The sequence below is a fragment of the Podarcis muralis genome, chromosome 4, assembly GCF_964188315.1.
Source record: "Podarcis muralis chromosome 4, rPodMur119.hap1.1, whole genome shotgun sequence".
NCBI lineage: Eukaryota > Metazoa > Chordata > Lepidosauria > Squamata > Lacertidae > Podarcis > Podarcis muralis.
The window spans coordinates 56,588,801-56,611,445 of NC_135658.1; the positions used below are offsets into that span (position 1 = coordinate 56,588,801).

At 41.1% G+C, this 22,645-nt stretch overlaps 1 protein-coding gene across 1 annotated transcript in view; it reads left to right on the top strand.

The window, feature by feature from the left end:
• The first annotated feature begins 1,682 nt into the window (after nt 1-1,682).
• UMODL1 (uromodulin like 1) overlaps nt 1,683-22,645 on the top strand; it is a 35,250-nt gene continuing 14,287 nt past the window's right edge. Inside the window, exons 1-11 of the mRNA XM_077927792.1 lie at nt 1,683-2,060; nt 6,587-6,748; nt 7,766-7,881; nt 8,720-8,912; nt 11,296-11,352; nt 17,473-17,727; nt 18,043-18,155; nt 18,747-18,966; nt 19,147-19,284; nt 19,933-20,838; nt 22,043-22,288. Coding sequence (XP_077783918.1) covers nt 1,883-2,060; nt 6,587-6,748; nt 7,766-7,881; nt 8,720-8,912; nt 11,296-11,352; nt 17,473-17,727; nt 18,043-18,155; nt 18,747-18,966; nt 19,147-19,284; nt 19,933-20,838; nt 22,043-22,288 — 2,584 coding nt within the window. The 5' untranslated portion in view covers nt 1,683-1,882. The remainder of the gene's footprint in view (nt 2,061-6,586; nt 6,749-7,765; nt 7,882-8,719; nt 8,913-11,295; nt 11,353-17,472; nt 17,728-18,042; nt 18,156-18,746; nt 18,967-19,146; nt 19,285-19,932; nt 20,839-22,042; nt 22,289-22,645) is intronic.

The window sequence follows — 22,645 nt, forward strand, 5'->3', positions numbered from 1 at the left end:
GTGGCGGCGGTCGTGTAATCAGTATCATTGGTTCAGAATGTCAAGATTTTGAGAAAGAAAACCGAAGCTACACGCTTCTCTCTCTCCCACCCATGCTTCTGTTCTATAAGGCTATTGAATAACACTGTGCCCTGAGCTGCTATTTGCTGCAGGAGGCCTGACTTCTCATTATTCTTAATTTGTCCCAACATTAAAAAGTGAAGGGGACTTTGAATCCTCAGCTAGTGTGCATAACTTTATTCCCAGACATTCTGCAGTAGCCTTCCAAATATTGAATTTTGCATAAACATATTCATAACAAAATGACAAAGGAGAAAAGAAAAACAGGCGGATAGGGAAAAAGAAGGGTAAAAAGGTGTTGGCATCACCCCAAAGGGGTGGACTTCTTTCGCATGCCACATTTCCACTGGTTACCTGCCACAGTATATATATCATGTTATTTAACCAATTAAGTATGCCATGTGTAATTTACTTTACCTGCTGTCTTCACACATTGTTAGCAGTTTTAGTCTACTGAATAGATATTTTTTTACCCAAGAACAATATTGCAAGACTGTAAGACAATTGATTCACATAACCTTTGTCACAGTCTCCAATGGATGTAGTAAAGCAATATTTCCAAGAATCATGATATATTCCTGTAGCAAATAATCTGTGTTACAAACTTGCAAGTTTTCTGCTATTGCTAGTTGACGGGATAGCACTTTAATTTTCAGGAATATGTTTGCTTGCACAGGTGAAAAAGTACTGCCAAGGTGATAATCAGTCCATAATAATAAACCTAGTAATCACCTTCTTACGGTCATACTGGAAATTTCAGCTTGTAGCTGGTTAAAAGAATCCATCCAACAAAACACATTTTAATTAGTTTAATGGCAGTCTAATCCTTGTGTTTGGAAGCTATGGAGCAGTAAATGCTAATTTGTAAACATTTTCTGAATTGTCCTTAGCAACTCTACACAGGGGAATTGTCCTTCTCTGAGTACTGAACTCTATGCTCTGAACTCTAGGCTGTAGGACAGGTGGGATAGATTTTGAATAAATATAACAGCAGCATCAGCAGCAATAACAACAACATTACAACAACACAATACATAATAACACAGGATTTTAGCCAATGTATAGGATTGCTTATCACACTTGGATTTCCTCCCAGTCTTCCTGATTGATGTACACATAGTTGCAAGAGATCCCGTTTTGCTATAGACTTGGCAATATAATATTTATACCCCGTCCATCTGGCTGGGTTTCCCCAGCTACTCTGGGCAGCTCCCAACAGAATATTATTAATAATAATAAAGCGACAAAACATTAAAAACTTCCCTAAGTTTCATTGCTTAGCATTAGAGATAGAATACCACTTCATTCACGGAAAGCAAGTTAAAAGAAAATTTACTCTTCCTTCAAACACATGAAATAGAACTAAATAAAGATTTAAAATGTTTAAAGTTACTTCTATCTTTACATTAATTCTTGCACTTGTTGTTTATCGGCCTGGCTGTCTGTCTTCTGGATCTCCAGATTACTAAAATCTTTTGAATTTTTTATTAGAGGACATGAAAAAATAGATTAGACCTAGACATACTCATTCTTACCGTAAATCAACTGAAATCCATTGGCTGTACTTTAAGCATGATGGGAAATCTGGATCCAACCTAATCTGTTTGAACACACCCACACCCACACACCCACACACCCCAATAACAAAACAGTGGCTGGTCACCTGCAGTTGTTCCCAAGTACATTGATAGGTGAGTGCTTTTGAAAAATCACCTACTGTGTCACTAATTCCTATATCACTCTGTCTTTCTCTCTAGAGAAAGGTCTCTCCTTGCTGAGCTACCATTTATGCAATTATACTATAGACAAAAATGTGAACAAAATGGTTGCCTATCGAAAGTCGTATGAAAAGGAAACACTATGTGGAGGGTGGATTCCGTGGAGGACTTGCACCAAAACCTACTACAACGAAGAATATCATCCTGTCACAGTCCCAGAGAGTATGAATCTGACAGATTGTTGCAGTGGATATGAGCAAGTTGGTCTCTACTGTGCCTTATGTAAGTATTCAATGAAAAATGAAAATTAGAAGAACTGCAAAAATACAACACTAGAATGCCTGCAGATGCAGCTTTGAGTCAGTCTAGTCTGGGTATGTGGGCTTTCAACACAGTGGGACATGAGACAAGTTAGCTTTGTACACATTTAACCTATAACAGAACTGTGACTTTTGCATATAGGCTCTTTTTATGCGGCTGTGTGTCAGCCACAGTAATCATTACAGTTTATATGTGTCATGAGGGAAGCTGTTGGGGCCCAAAGCTTGCTCTTGGGTGAACTATCAGCGCATAGGTAATCTTCATGCTCAGGCTGTGTATGAACAAGTCTCAACGAAACCTGTGGGTTTCAGCTATTTTAAGGGGAAGTGTTCACAGGTCAGATCAATTATTAAATTATTACTGCTCTGGCAGCTGAGGTTCAAATAGATCTGTATAAAACAGCGCACCATTTGTATCTAAACTCTGTTTTAATTGAAAAGACTTAGTAAAGACAACCTGCTTTCAGATTAGGCTGTGGACATTTTGTTGTTACCTGCTTGATAATCATATCCAAAAGATGTGTTGCATTTTGTATGTGTCGCGTAACACTCACTCACTTCTGTTATCACTGAGCTCATATTAACTCAAAGATCTTTTAAAAAAGTATCATCATCATCACCATTAATGGTTTTTATTTAGTACTTAACAAAAATGCACACCTAAGCAGCAACACAAAGCAGAACATATTCTGTAGGAACAAAATTTCCATTAGCCTGAATAAGGAAGCGCTGTATCTCAATCTGCCCTTCGATCAAAATAATCTATCAAGGAAAAGGAAGTAGAATATTTTACATGAAAGGTTAGCACATCCCTGCCTTAGCATCTATGAAGGCAAAATAAATTAAGAGAACTATTCTGAGGCCTGCCTCTAAAATAGTAAAGGTAAAGGGACCTCTGACCATTAGGTCCAGTCGTGGCCGACTCTGGGGTTGTGGCACTCATCTTGCTTTATTGGCCGAGGGAGCCGCCGTACAGCTTCCGGGTCATGTGGCCAGCATGACTAAGCCGCTTCTGGCGAATCAGTGCAGCGCACGGAAACGCCGTTTACCTTCCCGCCGGAGCAGTACCTATTTATCTACTTGCACTTTGACGTGCTTTCGAACTGCTAGGTTGGCAGGAGCAGGGACCGAGCAACGGGAGCTCACCCCGTCACGGGGATTCGAACCACCGTCCTTCTGATTGGCAAGTCCTAGGCTCTGTGGTTTAACCCACAGCGCCACCCATGTCCCTCACCTCTAAAATAGTAATGGGTAAACTCCCAAGCTCAGTTTAGAATGGTCTTGGTGATTCCAAGTTTTCTTGAAAAGTGATCTGGGGGAAAAGAAGAAGAAGAAGAAGAAGAAGAAGAAGAAGAAGAAGAAGAAGAAGAAGAAGAAGAAGAAGAAGAAGAAGAAGAAGGGGGAAGGAGGGAAGTGATCTGGGGAAAATTCCTTTATTTTGCAGGAGTCTCATCTCCATTTGTAACACTGGTGCAGACACTCTTGTGTTTCTGCAAACATATATGTGTATTGTCATATTGCTCCCTGGGAACGGAAGTTTCCAGCACTTGTGATGGTGGACAGCTGCTTGAAAACTGAACTGCTTCCCCCTCAAACAATTGCACTTGGGAACATGAGAATGTTGTGGACAATAAAACATTGTCTTATTTGGTAGAAACAAATTGATCCAAATAAAGAAAATGTTTATCAAATGAATGGAAGCTTAGTAAGGTGGTCTGGTCACATAGTTTACAGCAGTTGGCCAGTGAAATTAGGGGCTTGGCAATAAAAATAAAATGTGTTTTGTGAATCTGCCTACAAAGAATATGTCATTATTGTTAATGTCATTTCATAGTAAGCAAAAGAGCTGCAGTCATGTGCAGCAATAACTATAGTGGTACCTCGGGTTAAGTACCTAATTTGTTCCGGAGGTCCGTTCTTAACCTGAAACTGTTCTTAACCTGAAGCACCACTTTAGCTAATGGGGCCTCCTGCTGCTGCTGCGCTGCCAGACCACGATTTCTGTTCTCATCCTGAAGCAAAGTTCTTAACCCGAAGTACTATTTCTGGGTTAGTGGAGTCTGTAACCTGAAGCGTATGTAACCTGAGATACGACTGTATTGCAAAGGTACCTACAAAACAGCTGGGCTTGTGTGGTCCATTGAATGCTGACTGTACATGTGCAAAATCTTTTCTAGCTGGAGAAGAGCATCTGAGAGAAATGCTGGCTGAGTCATAAGCTAGCTCATCATTACAAGCTTAACAAAATTATATTCTGAGTCACAGAATTGTAGGGTCATCTAGTCCAACCCCCCAAATCAGACAATTAAGAACTTCCGTGACATGAGCTTCTACTCTAAATGTGGGCAGGCACCTAGACAGAAGTTGCCCTAGGGTCCTGGTGGAGCAGAAGCTCTTCTTGTCATTAGGTTAAAGAAGCCTTCTAAATTCTGAATTTCTTACTCATTAGGGCTGTCCCATTAAGCCTCAGCAGCGCATGTTTCATTTGTCTCCTTCAGACCGTTCTTTCTAGACCTCAGAGCCTTAGTCACAGCTTCTGTGAATGGTAATGCACTGTCTAGACATGGTCTTAAATAAATGATGAAAAGAGGAAGTTGACAACTAGTGAGATGAATTAACAGCATGTCACTAAACTACGGTTAATGTTTTCTCTTATGTTAGAACCCAGACAAAGCTAGTTTGACTAAGTGATTGGAGCTCAGAGTTCTGTGGGGCTCTTCGGTGAGAATTTTCCCTTGATACATTTTCTCCAATCCCACTGGAAGCCATAATTTACTTCTGCTTGGATGGCAGACTAAGGACCAATTCACACTTTATGTAGCAGATAAGTTTCCTGTTTGTCCGCTCTGCGCTTCCACACACACATTCTAATGTCAGAATAGGGAACATATGCTTTGCTTAAACTGTAAGCTTGTAGGCAAGGCTGTGTTATCTTTTATCTGTGTACAGTGTCTCATTCTCATGGGCTATTGGTACATAAATACTATACTAGTGCTGCAAATCCTGCTAAATTAATTAACACATAGGGAGAGTGAATGCTCACAAGGAAGCTATGGATTTCTGATGCATATCCACTGGATAGACATGGTTCACCTATAACAATATTATAGGAGATTTTCAGGAGACCAGCAGTGGACATGCAACAAATACATCAGCCTCAAAAAATATGGACGAGCAAGTGGTGACACTCTCTCTCTCTCTCTCTCTCTCTCTCTCTCTCTCTGGGTGGTTTATATAGGAAATCTGATCAGATATTTATGAATATTCACTCTGTTTTTCTTCATCAAAAACAGTAACATTAACCCTGATGGTCTAAAGTTTTTCAAGGCAATTTACAGATTTAAAATAGTTCTAAAAATAAATAATAAAGCACAATAAATATTACAAGGGCTTTGTCATTCCATTCTCCTTCTATTAGTTATGATGGAGCTTTCATGCATGTATACTGTACACATTTTTGCCACCCTTGTGAGTAAATCAGGAAGGCTTCTACTCACCAAAGGAACATGTCAACTGATTCCCACCTTTTAAGCAGTTGCTTGACAGATGGCTCGCTCTGGGAGTTGCTCGTATAACAATTATAGCTTGATAGACTTTGACAGGGACATGTTGGATGTCTGTCTTTGTGTTTGGCTGATGTAAGAATGAAGACCTTGACATTTCAGATTAATGCTTTCTATGGCTCTGAGCCAGAACTGGTACACAACCCGGTTCCTTGCACTGATTTTTCAGGGTACTTTTGTGGCTGTGACTTGTTACATGTTTGTGCCATCATTTGCAGATTACATAGGCTGGATCTACAGGCATGTTTATTTAGCTTGGACACCTGCTGTTTCCTCTCAGCTATACCACACATTTACAACACATGACTTTGCTCAGAGGTGGTTTTAGGCGTGACTGGTGAGGTCGCACTGGGCAGCCCGCTGCAGGGGGCACCAAAACAACGCTTTAGAGCGGTGTGAGGAGGTGGGGGTGCCGAATTTTAGTGTTGCTGAAATTTGAGGGCCCAAAGTCCACCACTGCTTCCCCCAAAGATTCATGGGAAGTGTAGTTTGTTAAGGGTGCCAAGAATTGTACATCCCTAAGGGGTAAACTACATTTCCTATGATTCTTTGGGAGAAAGCTATGTGTGTTAAATGTGTCGTAAATGTATGATGTTGTTCCCAAAGGAGCAGCTGTCCAAGCTGTATCCAGTGTTGTTATGAGGAAGATAATATAGCTTTAATGAAAACAAATGCTGGCTAAGATCCAAAGTACTCAGTGAGTTTCTTGATTAATAGTCCTCCTCCCCAGTCTCCAAAGAAAGACATTCAATAGCATCTTGAGGTATGGCATGGTGGGGTAAGCAGTGCATGTGTACGTGTGGTGGGAAGAGAGGAATAAAAAAATCCTGCTAAGCCATACTCAAGCTCTTGGACATGCCTAAAGTAGAACTTTAAATCCTTGCCAGTAGATGCAAATTTTGTTGTTAAATGTCTTGTTCTGTAGCCCTAAACAGTTCCAGTGAATTTGCCTCAAGACCTGGTGCCTGTCCAGCAAAGGAAATGGAAGCGTTAAATATTTCATGCACATTGGATTTGGATTGTCCAGAACATAAAAAATGCTGCGAGACATCAAAAGGCACTGGCTGTTCTGATCCTGTATCAGAAGGTACAGTACTGACCAACATTTGCCGCCTTCTGACAGGTCTGTGATCAGAAATGTTGTGGTGAGGCATGCCTTAGAGTGCACACAGTGCAACAATGCAGGGCAGTCAGAGCCTCGATGTAGGTAGACTAATATCATTAACATTATTCAATTGTATTTGTTATTAATAATAGGCATTGTAATTTTATGCAAGGCTAGTGCTTGTCTGTCATCCCAATGCCTTTGCATACATTGGTCAGAACACTGGAAAGGGAAAACAGGCCTTCTTCTTAGGAAACAAGCAGTTTGTTAACCCTTATACTTTCACAAGGAAATTTCTAGAAGGGACCTGAAATATTCATGTGTCTGTGGCCTTTCCCTCCAGCAAAAACAGCCCTTTATCTACTGAAGGTTGCAGTTTTATGTAAACACTTACCTGGGTCTTCTGAGTACTCATGCATGGGATAGTTTTGTATGGTGGTGGAAGGAAAAGGCCATATCATATTGTCTGTAGAAACACAAAGTCTAATTCCTAATTTATTTAACAGGGAAACAAATTTGCCTTAACTGGGTGAGTAAAAGATTATGCTTCTCAGATAGCCTTCCTTCTAGCTTTTAGCTTTTAGAAGAGTGTCACTGATCTGAACACTTGAAAGACTGAAAGGGTGATAGAACAATTGTATGCATATTTACTTAGAAATAAGTCCCATTCACGTCAATGGGACATTTCCACAGGGCATAGAATTCCAGTCTTAATGTATGTTTAGGTGGAACTTTGAAAAGCCAATAAAAAGAATTAAAACAGGTTTATAGAATCCAAAACAAATACAGTACAGTACATGATTGCTCAGGAGCTATACTTTTGATAATCATTTAATAGTTGAGACTAAGAAATCAGAAGGATGTATCACTGATTTGCTGAGCAGATTAAATATGGCTGTTGTAAATGAAAAGTCCACTGTGATAACTGAAAACTTTTCCATTAATATAATGTTAACGCTCCATATAAATGGTTTCCTCTCTTCCTCTCTTCAATTCCAGAGCAAACAGTGCCAAGATACTGGTATGACGTGTCAGTCCTGGTGAAAATGGATTTTGATGAGTTAAAAAGAGTGGATCCAAAACTTCTGAATCATTCACGGCTTCTGCACTCTATGGTATGAATAAATACAGTAGTCTTCATTCTAATACATACACTTCTGTTGATTCTGTTGTAATGGTGCAACAGAACCTAAATAGGTTCTATGACTACCACCTACTGGAGAAGGCAGAAATCATCAGAAAAGACATCTGTACTTCCTCCTTAACACACATGCACTCCTCACATTAAAAGGCATAGGCTCCTATAAGTACATGCATGCAATCTTCTTTTCATTCCTTTTCATTCTACTCAAGATACACCTGAAGAGGCACATAAGGCTTCCCCTTAAATATATAAGCTTGCAAATACCCATATTCTCTCTCCCTCTGACCTTTTGCTCTCAACGCACAGAGGCAGACTTTTACTCTGCATGAATCTTGATCAAAAGCAGGGTTTGCTTGTGAGTATTTACACAACCATCTAAGCAGCAAATGCTTGGTGTGCAGAATGTAATTAGCAAAAACTTGGCATGCCAAAGGCAGAACTATTATGTGTTACGTTATAAATCTGGCTTCTAAGATCCCAGAGTTTCAGTAGCAGGTTCAAAATAACCCCTTACATGTTTAAAGCATGAATAAGAAAGTTGCAGGACCATGCCAGCTAGCCCACCCCTTGCTGCCAGAGCACTTGACAGCCATGCTACCACTGGCCACATTCATTGAGCAAAGTGGCTCTAGGCACGCACTGTGATGCCCATGCAAGGGTGATTTGGGGGTCAAGCTTGTGGCCTTTATTTCTTGACTAATTTTGATTGTACTATTTCCTCCATGTGTGTTTAACACGAAAGGATTAATTGCATGACTTAAGTTTCACACAGTTATGTAATATATAAAAAGAGTTTCTTCCTTTTACAGATTACTGGCGCACTATGGCCCCTGGATGTCTCAGTGTATCATATTCGTACAACACAGGCAGAACCCTATACAGAGACATTGGTTTCCCGGGTACTGATTGGACTGCAAGAGCTGGTTCCATTGGCAAACGTTTCTTCTTTGTTGAAGGACATTGTGATGCGAGTGTATGAAGTTATCGACATAGTTGTCCAAGGTTGTAACATTTTAAATATATCTGCCATTTGCATAGTTTTGAGGAAAGAGTTACGTAAAGCTTTATGAACTTAACTTACAAATGAGAAATAGGACCCTCTGTAAGGTACTTTGTAAACATGAGGAACTGAGATCCTTAGGCCAAAGAGGAAATTGTGTGGATCCCATGTATAATTTGCAATGTGTGGGTGACATCGACAAACCACTCTTTCACACTGTGAGACTTTCCAGAAGCCCTTTTTGTTTTGGCTTCCAGCTTCACAAAATACTCTCAAGATTCTGCTCAAGGATTTATATCAACTGCTAAGTAGTCTCAAAGTTAGCTCACATTTAAATAGCTATTTTGGGATCTGGCCTAGCATGTTATTTTATCTGTGGGGTTGTTGTTTTTTTTGTGTGTGTCAAAACCAAGAAGTTTGTAAAGTGGAAGTTTGTAAAGTGGATGTGAGGGCGATCTGGCTGCGACATCTGTCACCCCATTGATCGCCAGGGTTGATTCGGCTGATCTGGCTGGCTAGGCGGGTGTCCCCTTCCTCCCTCACCGCTCCATGTGCGTCCCTCCCGAAGCTGCGCGCTCGGTGGAAGAGTTTGTAAAGCCTCTCTTTTACATTTAATTTCAGCAAAAGGAAATAAATGTTCTTAAGCAGAATTCAATGTCTGCTGCAGACAAGAAATTTGTATTAACCCAGGAGTTCTCATAAGGATACTTCTGAGAATGAATACAAATGGATACACATTTTAAGCAATCTACCAAAGTATAAAGTAGTAGGAAATTTTGGTCAAATAAAATGTGCTTTGTTTTTCAATTTGTATTTTTCCCTTCTTGCTATAGCAAGTCCTTGAGAAGTTTTACAATAAAACCCATTTAAAACCAATTAAAAGCCACATAGGCTATAAAATTAAAATGAGTGGCATAGAATAAAAAGAACATTAAACAAGCAGACCATTTTATTGCACCAAAAGCCTGAGGCGGGATGGGGGAATGCTTTTGAAAAAAATTGTTGTGAAAGAAGAGCCTCACCCAGAACCACAGAAGATGGTGCTGAGGCTGGCTAACCCTGATATAACTGCCCACACTTTCCCAGCTATCAATCACGTGAAATTAGGAAGCCAGGTGACACATTTTCCTTTGCTCACAATGGTTTGAATTTAAGCTACGTAAACAAAGGAACAGGGGTTTGCAGGCACCCCCGATCAGTTTGCCTCTGTAAACCCCTTTTCCTTTGCCCAGGCACTTTGAAATCAAATTGTGTGGCAAGCACATGAGGTTGTAGCTATGACTTCACCAACCCAACCCAAAATATCGCACATAAGGGGGTGGGGAAAGCAGCCTTGTAGGCCTTGTGGGTATAAGCTGTACAGCATCTGAAATGAAGGCATATAGAAGAATGCAGGGGCTGATTCCATTATTATTAAAAATGCAAGATACTGTGTTTTCTAAACACAAAAACTGCTGCTACAGTCTTCTTTGTGCTTCCACTTCTCACAATATAGTGGTGGTGGTTGTGGATGGTTTTTTTAAATAAAAAAAAATCTAAAGTCTGCATCAGCCTTAAGAAACAAATATAACAAGGCAGAGCTACCACTGAAAAGGTCCTGCTCTTTGTATTCATCAGCCTTGCTTTCAAAGATTGGGGCATTTAATCAGGGACTGTCCTGAGTACATGAGCTTATGGAAGGGTACATAAAGACAAGATTAAACCAAGTCAAGCTAAATACATATGTTACATAGCTGCCCACTGCATCTGAACATTCTTTGAAGTAAAATGAACAGCATTATAACTTCCCATCTATAGGCCAAATGTTAAACTGAAAATAGGCAAATGTTAAACAAAGGCAGGTGTAAATGGACAAATGCAAAAGCACACATTATTGCCAGCAGAGACAGTGATCAGGGATGATGGGTGCCTTAGCTAACATCACCACATTGGCTACTCCTGATGCATGCAGATCAGTGGCGTAGCGTGGGGGGTGCAGGGGGGGCCGGCCGCACCGGGCGCAACATCTGGGGTTAGGGCAAATCCACAGGTTAGGGGGCGCAAATCCACGGGTTAGGGGGCGCAAATTACTTGCCTTGCCCCGGGTGCTGACAACCTACGCTACGCCACTGATGCAGATAGCAATTTGAGCCTTCCCTTGCTCACAGTTACATAGCCAAAACTACCAACAACACACAGGAGAGGGCATGGATGAAAAGAAAAACGCCACAATTTTTGTTGCGGGTTCCATTTGTTCAATGAATAGTTAAAGCAAGCACTTCTGAAGAGGGGAGTTTTGGGAATTGCTTTGTAATTCTGTCTGCCTTATTATTAATTTAGATGCCACAGACTCTGGTCCAGATTCACTCAATGTTCTATTTAAAATAAGAAATTCTTCTGTTTCAGCTACAAATTCAACATCTGCATCACAAGAACTCAGCAGACCAGAGGATTCAAAATGCTGTAAGTTACATTTTCTTTTTAAAACTATTTGTCTAAGGGAAATAGTGCATGGCCACCTTTTGGCTCATTTTTTCTCAGAGGCAGTATGGAGTAGAGCACCACACAAACAAAAAATAAGTCCTAAATGAACATAGAAGGATATTTTATTTCTCTCCTGAAGTCTGCCTGAGTTCTGATATCTACAGTGACATCTGGTGGCTTGTATGAAGAAATCAGCCATCTATTCCATTACAGATTTCTTTTTTCACAGACTCGTTTAATTCCTTTTTCACTGTGAAGAAAACTAATTGAATGTGCATGTGCATTACTTGTTTTCTCACCACATGACTGCTCAATACAGCTGAATGTGCAAACTGTAGAATGTGTTTTAATAGGTAGGAGAGGTTATATTTATTGCAGTTTATCCCACCAGGTGCCCACGCATGTGGGCTGAACAGAATTTAAAGTCCCATACTTAACAGCAGAATGTAAGTACAGTGGTACCTCGGGTTAAGTACTTAATTCGTTCCGGAGGTCCGTACTTAACCTGAAACTGTTCTTAACCTGAAGCACCACTTTAGCTAATGGGGCCTCCTGCTGCTGCTGCGCTGCCAGACCACGATTTCTGTTCTCATCCTGAAGCAAAGTTCTTAACCTGAAGCACTATTTCTGGGTTAGCGGAGTCTGTAACCTGAAGTGTATGTAACCTGAGGTACCACTGTATACAGAAATAGGCTGTGAACAGGGGCGGATTTAGATGAAGAGAGGTCCTAGGCTACTCCACTTTTGAGGCCCCTCCCCATAATCCACCCTCACAACTAGAACAAAATGGAAGAGTGTTATAAACAAAATTGAGTGAAGCTAAGGATGATGATGGGTATTTAAAATTATACAATTCACAATTTCTCCTCTAAAGGACATATTATTGTTAAATACCATGGTGATTTTAAAAAATGCATAAAGTTAACACTGAAAAACTTTTGCAATAACTGAACTTTGTAAACCTTTTGTGGCCTGGGCAGGCCATGTCTTGTTCTTCTCTAAGGAATCCAGTTCAGACTTCATGGCATTTAACCATGGCTCAACATCCTCTGAGGTTAAACTTTGGACCTCTTGGAAGCTTGAAGGTTCCCAAACCTTCTCTGAGTTACTAACAACAGCTGTATCTGCTATGATACCACCATCTGTTGCCACCCTGGAACTTTTCTTTATTAGTGCCACTTTGTTTTGTACGATTCTTTGCAAATGAAGGAAAACAACCTTTCTGCTTGTATATGTTGATAATATAATTTTGGTTACTGAGGACAAACAAGATTGTACAAAAACAAGATTGGGTGCAGGCCTGGCCAGGACATAGGCGTCCTGACTGTGACAAAGGTGACCTGTGTCCTTGCTTGCTTGATTAAAAGCTGTTGGGAACTTCAAGGTCCCTGCTCTCCCTTCTTATGGTCTTTGTACTGGACCTGGAGACTCCAATAGAGAGCATTCCATGTGAAGAAGGAGGGTAAGTGGGCACTCTATCAAATGACAGGGCAGGAGCTACATGGAACAGGGCCTTTTCACTGCTGGTGCCCATTCTATGCTTCACTCTTTCCAGACCTGCTCTCTTTTGGCCTGTATTTTGGAGCTTTATAATTTAGGAAGGCTTTGGAAGAGCTGGCTGACAAGTCTTATCAGTTGCTGACGTATGAGCAGATTTTATTTGCTGCTATTCTGGGCTTCTGGTGCACCAGGGTTTACACCAGCGTAATAGAGTTGGCCAGGATGCCAGAAGGGATACAATTTACGAGCTTTCTCCATTATCTGCACAGCAGGGGGTGTTCAGTCAACAGTACAAAGGCTGAGCTAAAGCATTCCCTGCTGGTTACCTGCTTTCAGCAATAGAGGTCACTGTTTGGTAGTACCCAATTGGTTAGGTGTCAGATTCTAGAGCTCCCTATTGGTGGCTCTTAGGTAATTCACAAAATACAGAGTCCATTTATAAAACACAGTGTTCATTCATAAAGCAGTAACATAAATCTCCATCGCTATATACTGGGTGTATATTTCAGCGGTTGAATGTACAAGTTTATGGCCATGCTGTAGTGTAGTGCTTATGCGACTGTGAATAAAAGGTGGCTGGGCTCATTGTCTCGGGGAGAAGAGGTGACAAAATTGATTTCCAATAAGTGCCCCCCTTATTTCCATAGCAAGTCCTTGAGTCTGTACTCTGAATGGTTACACCAGGGACCTAGAAGGTGCAGGGCTTGTCACAGTCTCATCAGGGCTGACCTTAAGGTCTTGCTTCTGAGGCATGTACAAAGTATCAGTGAACAAACTGAGAAAAAAATTGTGACATTGGGATATGTGTAGATCTCCACTGTGAGGTAAATAGAAGTCACCCTAGGGTAGAAAACTAGCTGTCTGAATTCACCTTAGTTCCAGCAAAGCAAACAATTCATTTATTGTACATACCACCGTTCAGTAGAAATTTGCCAGGCAGTTTACGTAAAATGATACCATTAATACATAATTACATAAATGAAACCAATTCATAAACTAGATAATGCTGTTGTGACTTTGGGACAGTAGTCTGTAGGATTCCTGAGTCTCTTCTAATCCCTGGGGTCCTAGATCCAGCAATGGTTCAAATCTAATGGAGGTCAGGCAAGTTTGTGTGTGTGAGAGAGTTAATGGTCCGAAGGACCATGGTTAGTATAACAAAAGAAGTTGCTCAGTGTCCAGGGGCAAATGGATGGGCCCCCTCCCCCACCTGTCTGGTGAGAAAGACAAAAGCCAGAGTGTGTAACACCTGGAGGCTGGTTGCAGGCAGAAGCTGGGGTCAGAGCCATGCTTGACTTCTGCTGGAATCCAACTCTAACTATGGGAAGTTAGAGTTAGGAGTTATGTGAGCTAGAAACTGGATGCAAAAATGCTGGAAAGACAGAGAGAGAGAGACATGGCTGATGTCTACTTGAATTCAAGGCTGCACCTATGGGAGAAACAAGACCTTCTTGGGGTGCTAATTATGTGATCCCCTCCATCATAGGCTGAAGTTGTATACATGTGTAAATAAACCATATATCATAAAGACACCACAGTCTCTGCTATGGCTTATTCCAAGGAAACCAGACCCTGAGTATAAGCACCTGGAACCCTTTACTGCTCAGAGACCGGGGTAGCATGCAGCAATACTTTTGGTCTGTAAATATACTTGGCCATTTTGAGGCCTCAGACTGGTACACAAAAGCTTCCTTGATAAAGTTTTCTGTATTGAAAACTTTGTTTCTTGCAGCAAAATATCATTTTGAGAAATGTGAGTTCTCTAGCAATGAAGTACTGAAGATTTAGTCTTTTCTACATAGTTGGTTTTTGCCTGAAGAATTCTAATGGCTTGCATAATTGCTTATTCTGCTGTAGATTTAGCCACTTCTTTAAGCTAATTGAATCAAGAAACTTACATTTGCATGAATGAGTAAACATGACGCTGTTGAATATTTAACTCCTGTCAAGACATGGCATGTGGTTTCCACAGTCCTGCATACCACTACTATTTATGTAACAGAACTCCTGTGAATTTGCCTTTTAATACAGCTCTGAATAATGTTTCAATTGCAGAATTCAGAATGCATTTATTAAAAGAAGTCCCCCTCAAAATAATATGATATAAATCTTCAACATTTTATATTGCTTTAACTTCTTAAGAAATGTAGATGTATTCATCTTGTGACAATCCATGTTGGCCCAAGACATTTTGGTGCTTGAAGTGGCTCACAGATTTTGCCTCCCCCACACTAGGGTTGACACTTTAGAAAAGTCTTGTTGCTCCAAATATACACCAATTCGCCTGAAGCAAATCATTTCACCCTGCTGCATGGCAGGACTGTCATTGGTAGCCAAATACTTTGGATGTGAGAAATAGAATGGTGTTCAGTTTAATGACTTTTGTGTGTTTTTTTACACTACTTTTGTATGTCACAAAAGTAGTATTTAAAAACACACACACACACACACACACACACACACAAAAGTCATTAAACTGAACACCATTCTATTTCTCACATCATTTTTTTTTTTTATACTACTTTTGTATGTCACAGGGGACGCGGGTGGCGCTGTGGGTAAAAGCCTCAGCGCCTAGGGCTTGCCGATCGAAAGGTCGGCGGTTCGAATCCCCGCGGCGGGGTGCGCTCCCGTCGCTCGGTCCCAGCGCCTGCCAACCTAGCAGTTCGAAAGCACCTCCGGGTGCAAGTAGATAAATAGGGACCGCTTACTGGCGGGAAGGTAAACGGCGTTTCCGTGTGCTGCGCTGGCTCGCCAGATGCGGCTTTGTCACGCTGGCCATGTGACCCGGAAGTGTCTCTGGACAGCGCTGGCCCCCGGCCTCTTAAGTGAGATGGGCGCACAACCCCAGAGTCTGTCAAGACTGGCCTGTACGGGCAGGGGTACCTTTACCTTTACCTTTGTATGTCACAGGAATGCTGACACAAGTCAATCTTGTATTAATTTTGTAAAAATAAAATAAAAATGACATGCAGTTTCTCGATCTCATTATAGTGATGTCTTTTCCAGATGTTGTAATGTATTTCTTCACATTCTCTTATTCCCTGAGTAGCCCAGAGATTAAGATCAGCTTTATAAGATCTCTTTCCTTTGGAGGAAAGAGCCCTGGACACCTCTTGTAGTTTGCAGTGTCTGTCTATTTAAAAATACATATAAGTTGGGCAGATAACAAGCTCCTAGAATATTTTTGTCAGAAACCAAAACCATTAATTCTGAGCCCCCTATTTCCCTTTTTATCACTGTGCCCCTAACAATCTGGAGGGTCAGCTATTCCTCTGACCATTCAACCCTTGGGGCCAAAAGTAAACAGTCCCACAAGTCCTTCATGTACATGGAAGCAATCCTGGATCATTAGGGGCTTGGGATACATTTTATATTGTCTATGTACTTTGCTGACTTCAGCTGAGTTCGAACATTTCTATTGAAGTCGATGAAGCATTTTTTATCTCCAAATCTCAAATAAATGCATATAAGGTTCTATATCTAGGCAAAAAGGTAAGAATTCATGTATAGCAGTGATAATGGTATAGCTCAGATTTTTGCTGGTAACTGTATTTTCCTCACTTAAAGAACTATAGACAAGTGAACAATGAAGGAAGAAAAAAGAAAATAATAGGTGTGTAGCAGACGTTTTCTTTTTGTTTAATTCTGTAGTGCAGAGGTTTTCAACCTTTTTGGGTCCACGGCTCCCTTGACCAACTGCATTCTTTCTGCGGCACCCCTGTGGGGCTTAGGAGCCCAGTTATGTCACCCCTTGCCCGCAGAGCTGGCAGCCCCTCAACCTTTTCTGAACACCCTCCCTTGTGGAGTGTTTCCTCAGCCTCCTCTCCCCTCTCCTTGGGAGTCCTCTTGGCAGTTGCAGCTGCTGCCCTGGTCTCTGAACTGCTCCCCCCCCCCGCCCCAAAGAGAGGGGCCTCCTTACACTGCTCCTTACACAGGGACCTGGGACTTGTCTGTCCATTCCCAACAGCAAGGGCCGATGGACTGGCTGGCTGGGCTCCCTCACTTGCTTACTCCAAGGTCACCAGCTCCTGGCAACCAGCACCCCCTGGCCAGCCCCAGAGGCACCATTTGCCTGGGGAGCTTGTAGCCAGTGCTGCTGCAACAAACTGCTGTGCAAGCCCTTGGGAGGCAAAGATGCGAGAGGACATCAGAGGGAAGGAAAGAGGGACAGAGGCCAGTATTGCCCGCGGCACCCATGACCATCATTCAAGGCACCCCAGGGTGCCATGGCACACTGGTTGAAAACCACTACTGTAGTGTGTAACATTTTAGTTTTAATTTTGTGTGTTTATCTTACAGTAAGCCAATCAGAGACTTTGAGATTGTGCATGCCACAAATGCAACTGAATGAATTAACAAATGATTAAAGTAGGATTAGGATTATAAATGGTCAAGCTAGCATTTTCATTTAATGTCAGGAGGCAATTTTATATAAATGCACAGTGAATTTGTCTTCCTATTATTACTTAAGGGCTACAATTGTATGCATATTTACCTTTGAATAAAGCTCATGGATTATAACAGGGATTACTTCTTTGAGTAAGGTTACATAGTACACATGCAACTGTGGTACCTCTCACCTAATTGCTATTTCAGATGCTCCAGCTATTAGAAACCACAAGATCTTCAGTGTTACTAGCAGCAGTTTTGAAGTGGCTTGGAGTGTGAATTCGACACGGAACCATTCGTTCAATATAGAAATATACAAAGGCAAAGAACTCGTGCAACAAATGGAAACCAATGATACCAAACTAGATGTGTTCAATCTGGAAGCAGGCATAATGTACACAGTGAACATCAGTGCTGAAGACTGTGGCAAAAAGATTGTCTCAAGTAGAAGAGTAAAGACAGGTAACAACCATTTTAGAATTTGGTTTTCCTAGTATAAATCCGGACTGTCCAAGATATTGTGTTCATATTTCAGGTCAGACCTTCAGCTGCATTTCATCATCTCTACTCAGCCCACTTGAACGAGTCAGTGCAGATTTATAGCTAATCTTCATTGCCTAGATTAATTACTGTCACATAATTAGTATGAACTACTAATTCATATAGTTTTGTCATATAGTCATATAGTTTTGAAATGTGTTTTGATAGATCTGTCTGTTCTCAAATGAATATCACACCCCACCACCCATATTACTCACTTAATATTTTGTCTTTTAGATGCCTTAGTATTTGGTTTAACAATAAGGATATTGAATTATAACTTCACGGATCAGCTCCTCAACACTAGCAGTATCGAATATCAGGCATTTTCTAGCATTTTGATGACTGAGGTAATATTAAAAATATATACTCCTTTTTTAAAAAACCAAAAAACGGGATATTTTATTCACAATATTTTATAGCAGAGGGTCCTAGCAAAAGATATAGGATGATAACTGCACCAAGAACAACTTCCATTTTAAGTGTTAAGCTGATAATGCTACCATATTCCTTCACCAATGCAACAAATCCTCTTTCATAACATGCATAAATTCCAACATGGTTTCTTAAGGGGTCAGTTGTTTCCCCACCAACATCATTCTTGTAAAGTAGTGACAAATAATAAAGGAAAAGAGGCACATTATGAGTTGGAACACTTTAACTGGATACTATAGGTATAGGGCATTAATTTATATTCTATCCTAACTAAACTGCTACATCTTTTTTACCATTGTGGAGCAAGTGAATGACAACTGTGTAGAACCATCTGAATTAATAGAAGTTTCAGGTAGCCTACTAAATTACCACTTTTTTGTGGGTGCACCATGGAACATAGGTTTTTCTACAAATTCTGAATACAGACATGATAGTGTTGTGGAAAACAAAATTCAGCGTATATAGTTTTACATTAAACTAGCAATAGTTCTCTTATCTGTTTTCAGATCAGAAAGTCACTTCCTTCAAATATGTCTGCATTATACCAGATGGGAAAGCTGAAAGTGCAAATAGACTCTCTTAAAGCTGGTAGCATTGTTGTGAGACTTAAAATCATAGTAGAAGACCCATTATTTCCAAAAGACTTGTCTGCATTTGAGCCAATGATTTCATCACTGTTCAACAGTTCCGCATTCCTTGTTGACCAGAATAGCTCTCGAGTAGAAGGTAGGCTATCTAATTTAATGTCAAACTTGCATAGCTTCTCAGTTATACTACAGAGGAAACTAGTATTAGGTCTGCAGATCTCCCAGGCCTTGGAGAAATTACTGCATTATTTCTCATTCTAGTCCCAGTTAACCTAACCAAAGTTGCTTCGCTTATTGAATTTTGGTTTTTGAATTACAGACTGGAATGAATGTGCATCCCGGGCAGAGAATGATTGTTGCACCTATGCGGAATGTATCAATACATTGGGCTCATATATGTGCAGATGCAAGACAACCACAGATGCCAATCCATCCCGACCTGGGAGAAACTGTGAAGGTAAGATTCAGACTAGTTTTTCTGTGGAGGCTTTTTTCTTCTTCACATGGATTGAAAAGGATTCTACTTTGCCCCGCTTTGTGCATTTGTTTACATGAAGGGGTTTGGACCAATTAAAGGCATGGCATGCAGGTGGAAGCACCCCCAGCATTCCAACTGCTCACCCAGATCTACCTTCACACCTGGAGGGAAGGCCTGCAGGAGGAGCCACACATACTTGCTTAGGCTACTCTGTGCAAGGAGGTGCCTCGTGTGAATGGGGAAGGGCTGTAGTTCAATGGTCGAGCAATGGTCTCAGGTTCAATCCCTGGAGGAGAACCTTGTCTAGACTCTGGGAAGCCACTGCCAGTCAGTGTAGCAAGTACTGAGCCATATGGATCACTGTTCTGACTCAGTGTTAGTCAGCAGCTGCCTTTGTTCCTCTGTACCGTCAGGACGTCAGGAGATGGGCAAGTGCAATGTCAGAGGTGAGTCCAGTAAAATGGAGGCCCTTCTCATGGAATAAGACATAAAGGAGACTAGTGTTTCATATTTATTATTAATTGATTTATACTAGTACAGTAGTTTCATGTATAGTTGTTTGCCAAGGAAATACCACTCATATTGTACACTTCGGTTTGTGTCAAATGCGTAAATGTTGTATTCCAGGAGATATTGTGGATCCCGTTACAGAAATGGTGCCTGCATTTGAAGCAAATGCTACAGAAGGACTGCCTGGAACAGGTTCCACTCCTCTGGCAATGTCTGAAGTAAGGGCAGTGACTTCATTCACGTCTAAGTCCACTGAGACAATGATATTGCCCTCAAATGGGACCCAAGAGTCAAGCACTCTTCCATCAGACAAAACCCTGTCAGCATCTCAAAGAATGACCACTTCAGGGTATGTGAGGAACAATTACAGCCAGAGTACTTCAGCAACCCCTGCTCTGGTGACAAAAAAGTGGGACAATATAACTACCACTGAGTATGTCAAGAATAATAACACCCTGAGTACTTCAGAAACTCCTGCTCCAGTAACAAAAAAGTGGAACAATGTAACTACCACAGGATATGTCAGGAATAATAATACCCTGAGTACTTCAGAAACTCCTGCTCCAGTAACAAAAAAGTGGGAAGATGTAACTACCACAGGGTATGTCAGGAATAATAATACCCTGAGTACTTCAGAAACTCCTCCTCTGGTGACAAAAAAGTGGGACAATGTAACTTCATCAAATGAAAACTTAGTTGAAGAGAGATCAACAACACAAGAAAGGCATAACTCTTCAATGTCCATGTTTCCTGGCATTTCAAATATTACAGTTTATCCTTTTGTGAGAAATGGCTCTGAAGTAGAGACAAGCACACCTGGCCTCATAACTGAGAGAAGTTCTCAGCAAAATGCAACTTCAGCCCTGAATGTAACCCAACACCCCACATTTTATGTTCTCAATCATACCCTTGATAAAGAGATGGGGAAAGATAACAGATCTTGGTCTGAGAAAAATCCATCCACAACATTACCATCTTTGTCTGGGGGCTACACAGTTGCCGCCCCTGCCGCAGATTGTGGCGGTGAGTCTGCCTTTACACTAAAACTTTCCTTAAAATCAACTTGTTAGTATGTAGAAAAAGACATTGAGGGTTAGTGTGTGTAGAAAATGCAAGAGAATGGCTACAGGCCAGTCAAACACTTAAATTCCTTTGAGATTTAAGCACACACCTTTCTCTTAGTTTCACTCAATTACATCTCCTGTTTGCAGAGTAGATGTCCAAAGTACAGAAGAACTGTCTAAATTTGTTGCTGAATGCAAGCTGCACTGTTAGTAATGGGTCCATTTAGGAGCTCTGATTAGGAGTTCCCAACTGGATCTGGCACCAGTCAAAAGCAGTGCAACTTGCATTTAGAGTCAAATTTAAATGGTGCTGAATACAAGCTGTGCTTGCCAAGGGACAGTTCAGAGAGCACTTCAGATTACCCAATCAGAGCTCCCAAATTGATCCGATCCTGGCGGTTTAAATTTTGTGCTGCATGCCAGTAGGTGGCCCCACTGGTCATATGAGCCCTGCAAAGGGTTGGCTGCAATGTGATCTGGCTTTCCTATCCCTGGTAGAACCTTTGCTTCAGAGGAGGCATGCTTTCTCCAAACCCAGTTTCCACCTCTCCCTAGTAAGATTCTTCTGGCAAGCATTGAGGCCAATTCCTCACTGACTGAGGGTACTTCCCCTCTTTCAAAGAGGTATCCTATAAACATAACAGAAGGGCAAAAGAAGCCTTGTCAAATTCTAGTTTGACTGGTAACATGTATATTCCAGTATTATTCTAAGAAAGTGCACTTTTATTATCATTTATTATTTGTAAAAGCACCTAAAATACAGTGTGTGTTTAATATCTATATAAGTTAACTAGCTCATAGTCTTACTTTTTTGAAATTAAAAGTTTCACGTAGCTTTCTCTTACTGAATTCAGATATATTAATTTTGCCTTAGGTGCCAAATATCCAAACACTGTTGTTTTTTGAACATAGTTTAAAGTTACCTCAACTTTCCTGCCACCTTTAATTGCCACTAGTCTATAGTTTATTTGGAGATCAAATTTGTTCCAAAATGTGGCAGCTGTGGGAAGGGGATTCTTTCTAGTGTAAAATCTGTAAAACTTTTCATTAAACTTTTCATTTAAAATGTGGCAAATGGAAGAGATGTTTCTAAGATAATTCTTTGTTTTCCTTCCTTCAAAGATTTAATTGCCATCTCTTTTTCTTCTTAATGCGCTTTCCAGCTTCAAATATTATTTTTTCCAATATAACCAGTACCAGCTTTCAAGTAACTTGGACCACAAATGTTCCACTAAATACTTCTTTCGAGTTTCTGTTGCTTAATGGAAAGGAGCTTATACGAGTGCTTAAAACCCAGAGCCACAACCTGACTATTTCCGGACTAGAACCTGGGATTTTGTACACTGTTGAAATTGTGACAGAAGTTTGTGGAAATAAAAGCATACCAGTACAGCATAAAGTAAAGACAGGTAATGGACACTTGCCCTTTCCTCCGGGTGGGCGGTTGTTGTGGATCCTTGCACTCGGTTGCCATCCCTGGGCAGCCAGAACGCTCATGACCAGGTGGCTGTTGGGGAATTCCACTGGCCGCCTGGGTAGCTGGCTGGAGTTTCGGGCAGCTCCTGCATTTTAGCTTGGCCAATGAGAGACCTGCTCTTGGGGGGTGGGGGGAGGTGCCTCACAGGCTGAAAGGGCATTGGCTGCCACCTGCCTGGGCAGCCAATGAGGCATAAAATGCTGGCAGCACCTCCCTCCATCAGCACAGTCAGTGGAAGAGCAAAATGTATAAAGCATAGAGTAAAGTATACAATATAAAGTAAAGGCAG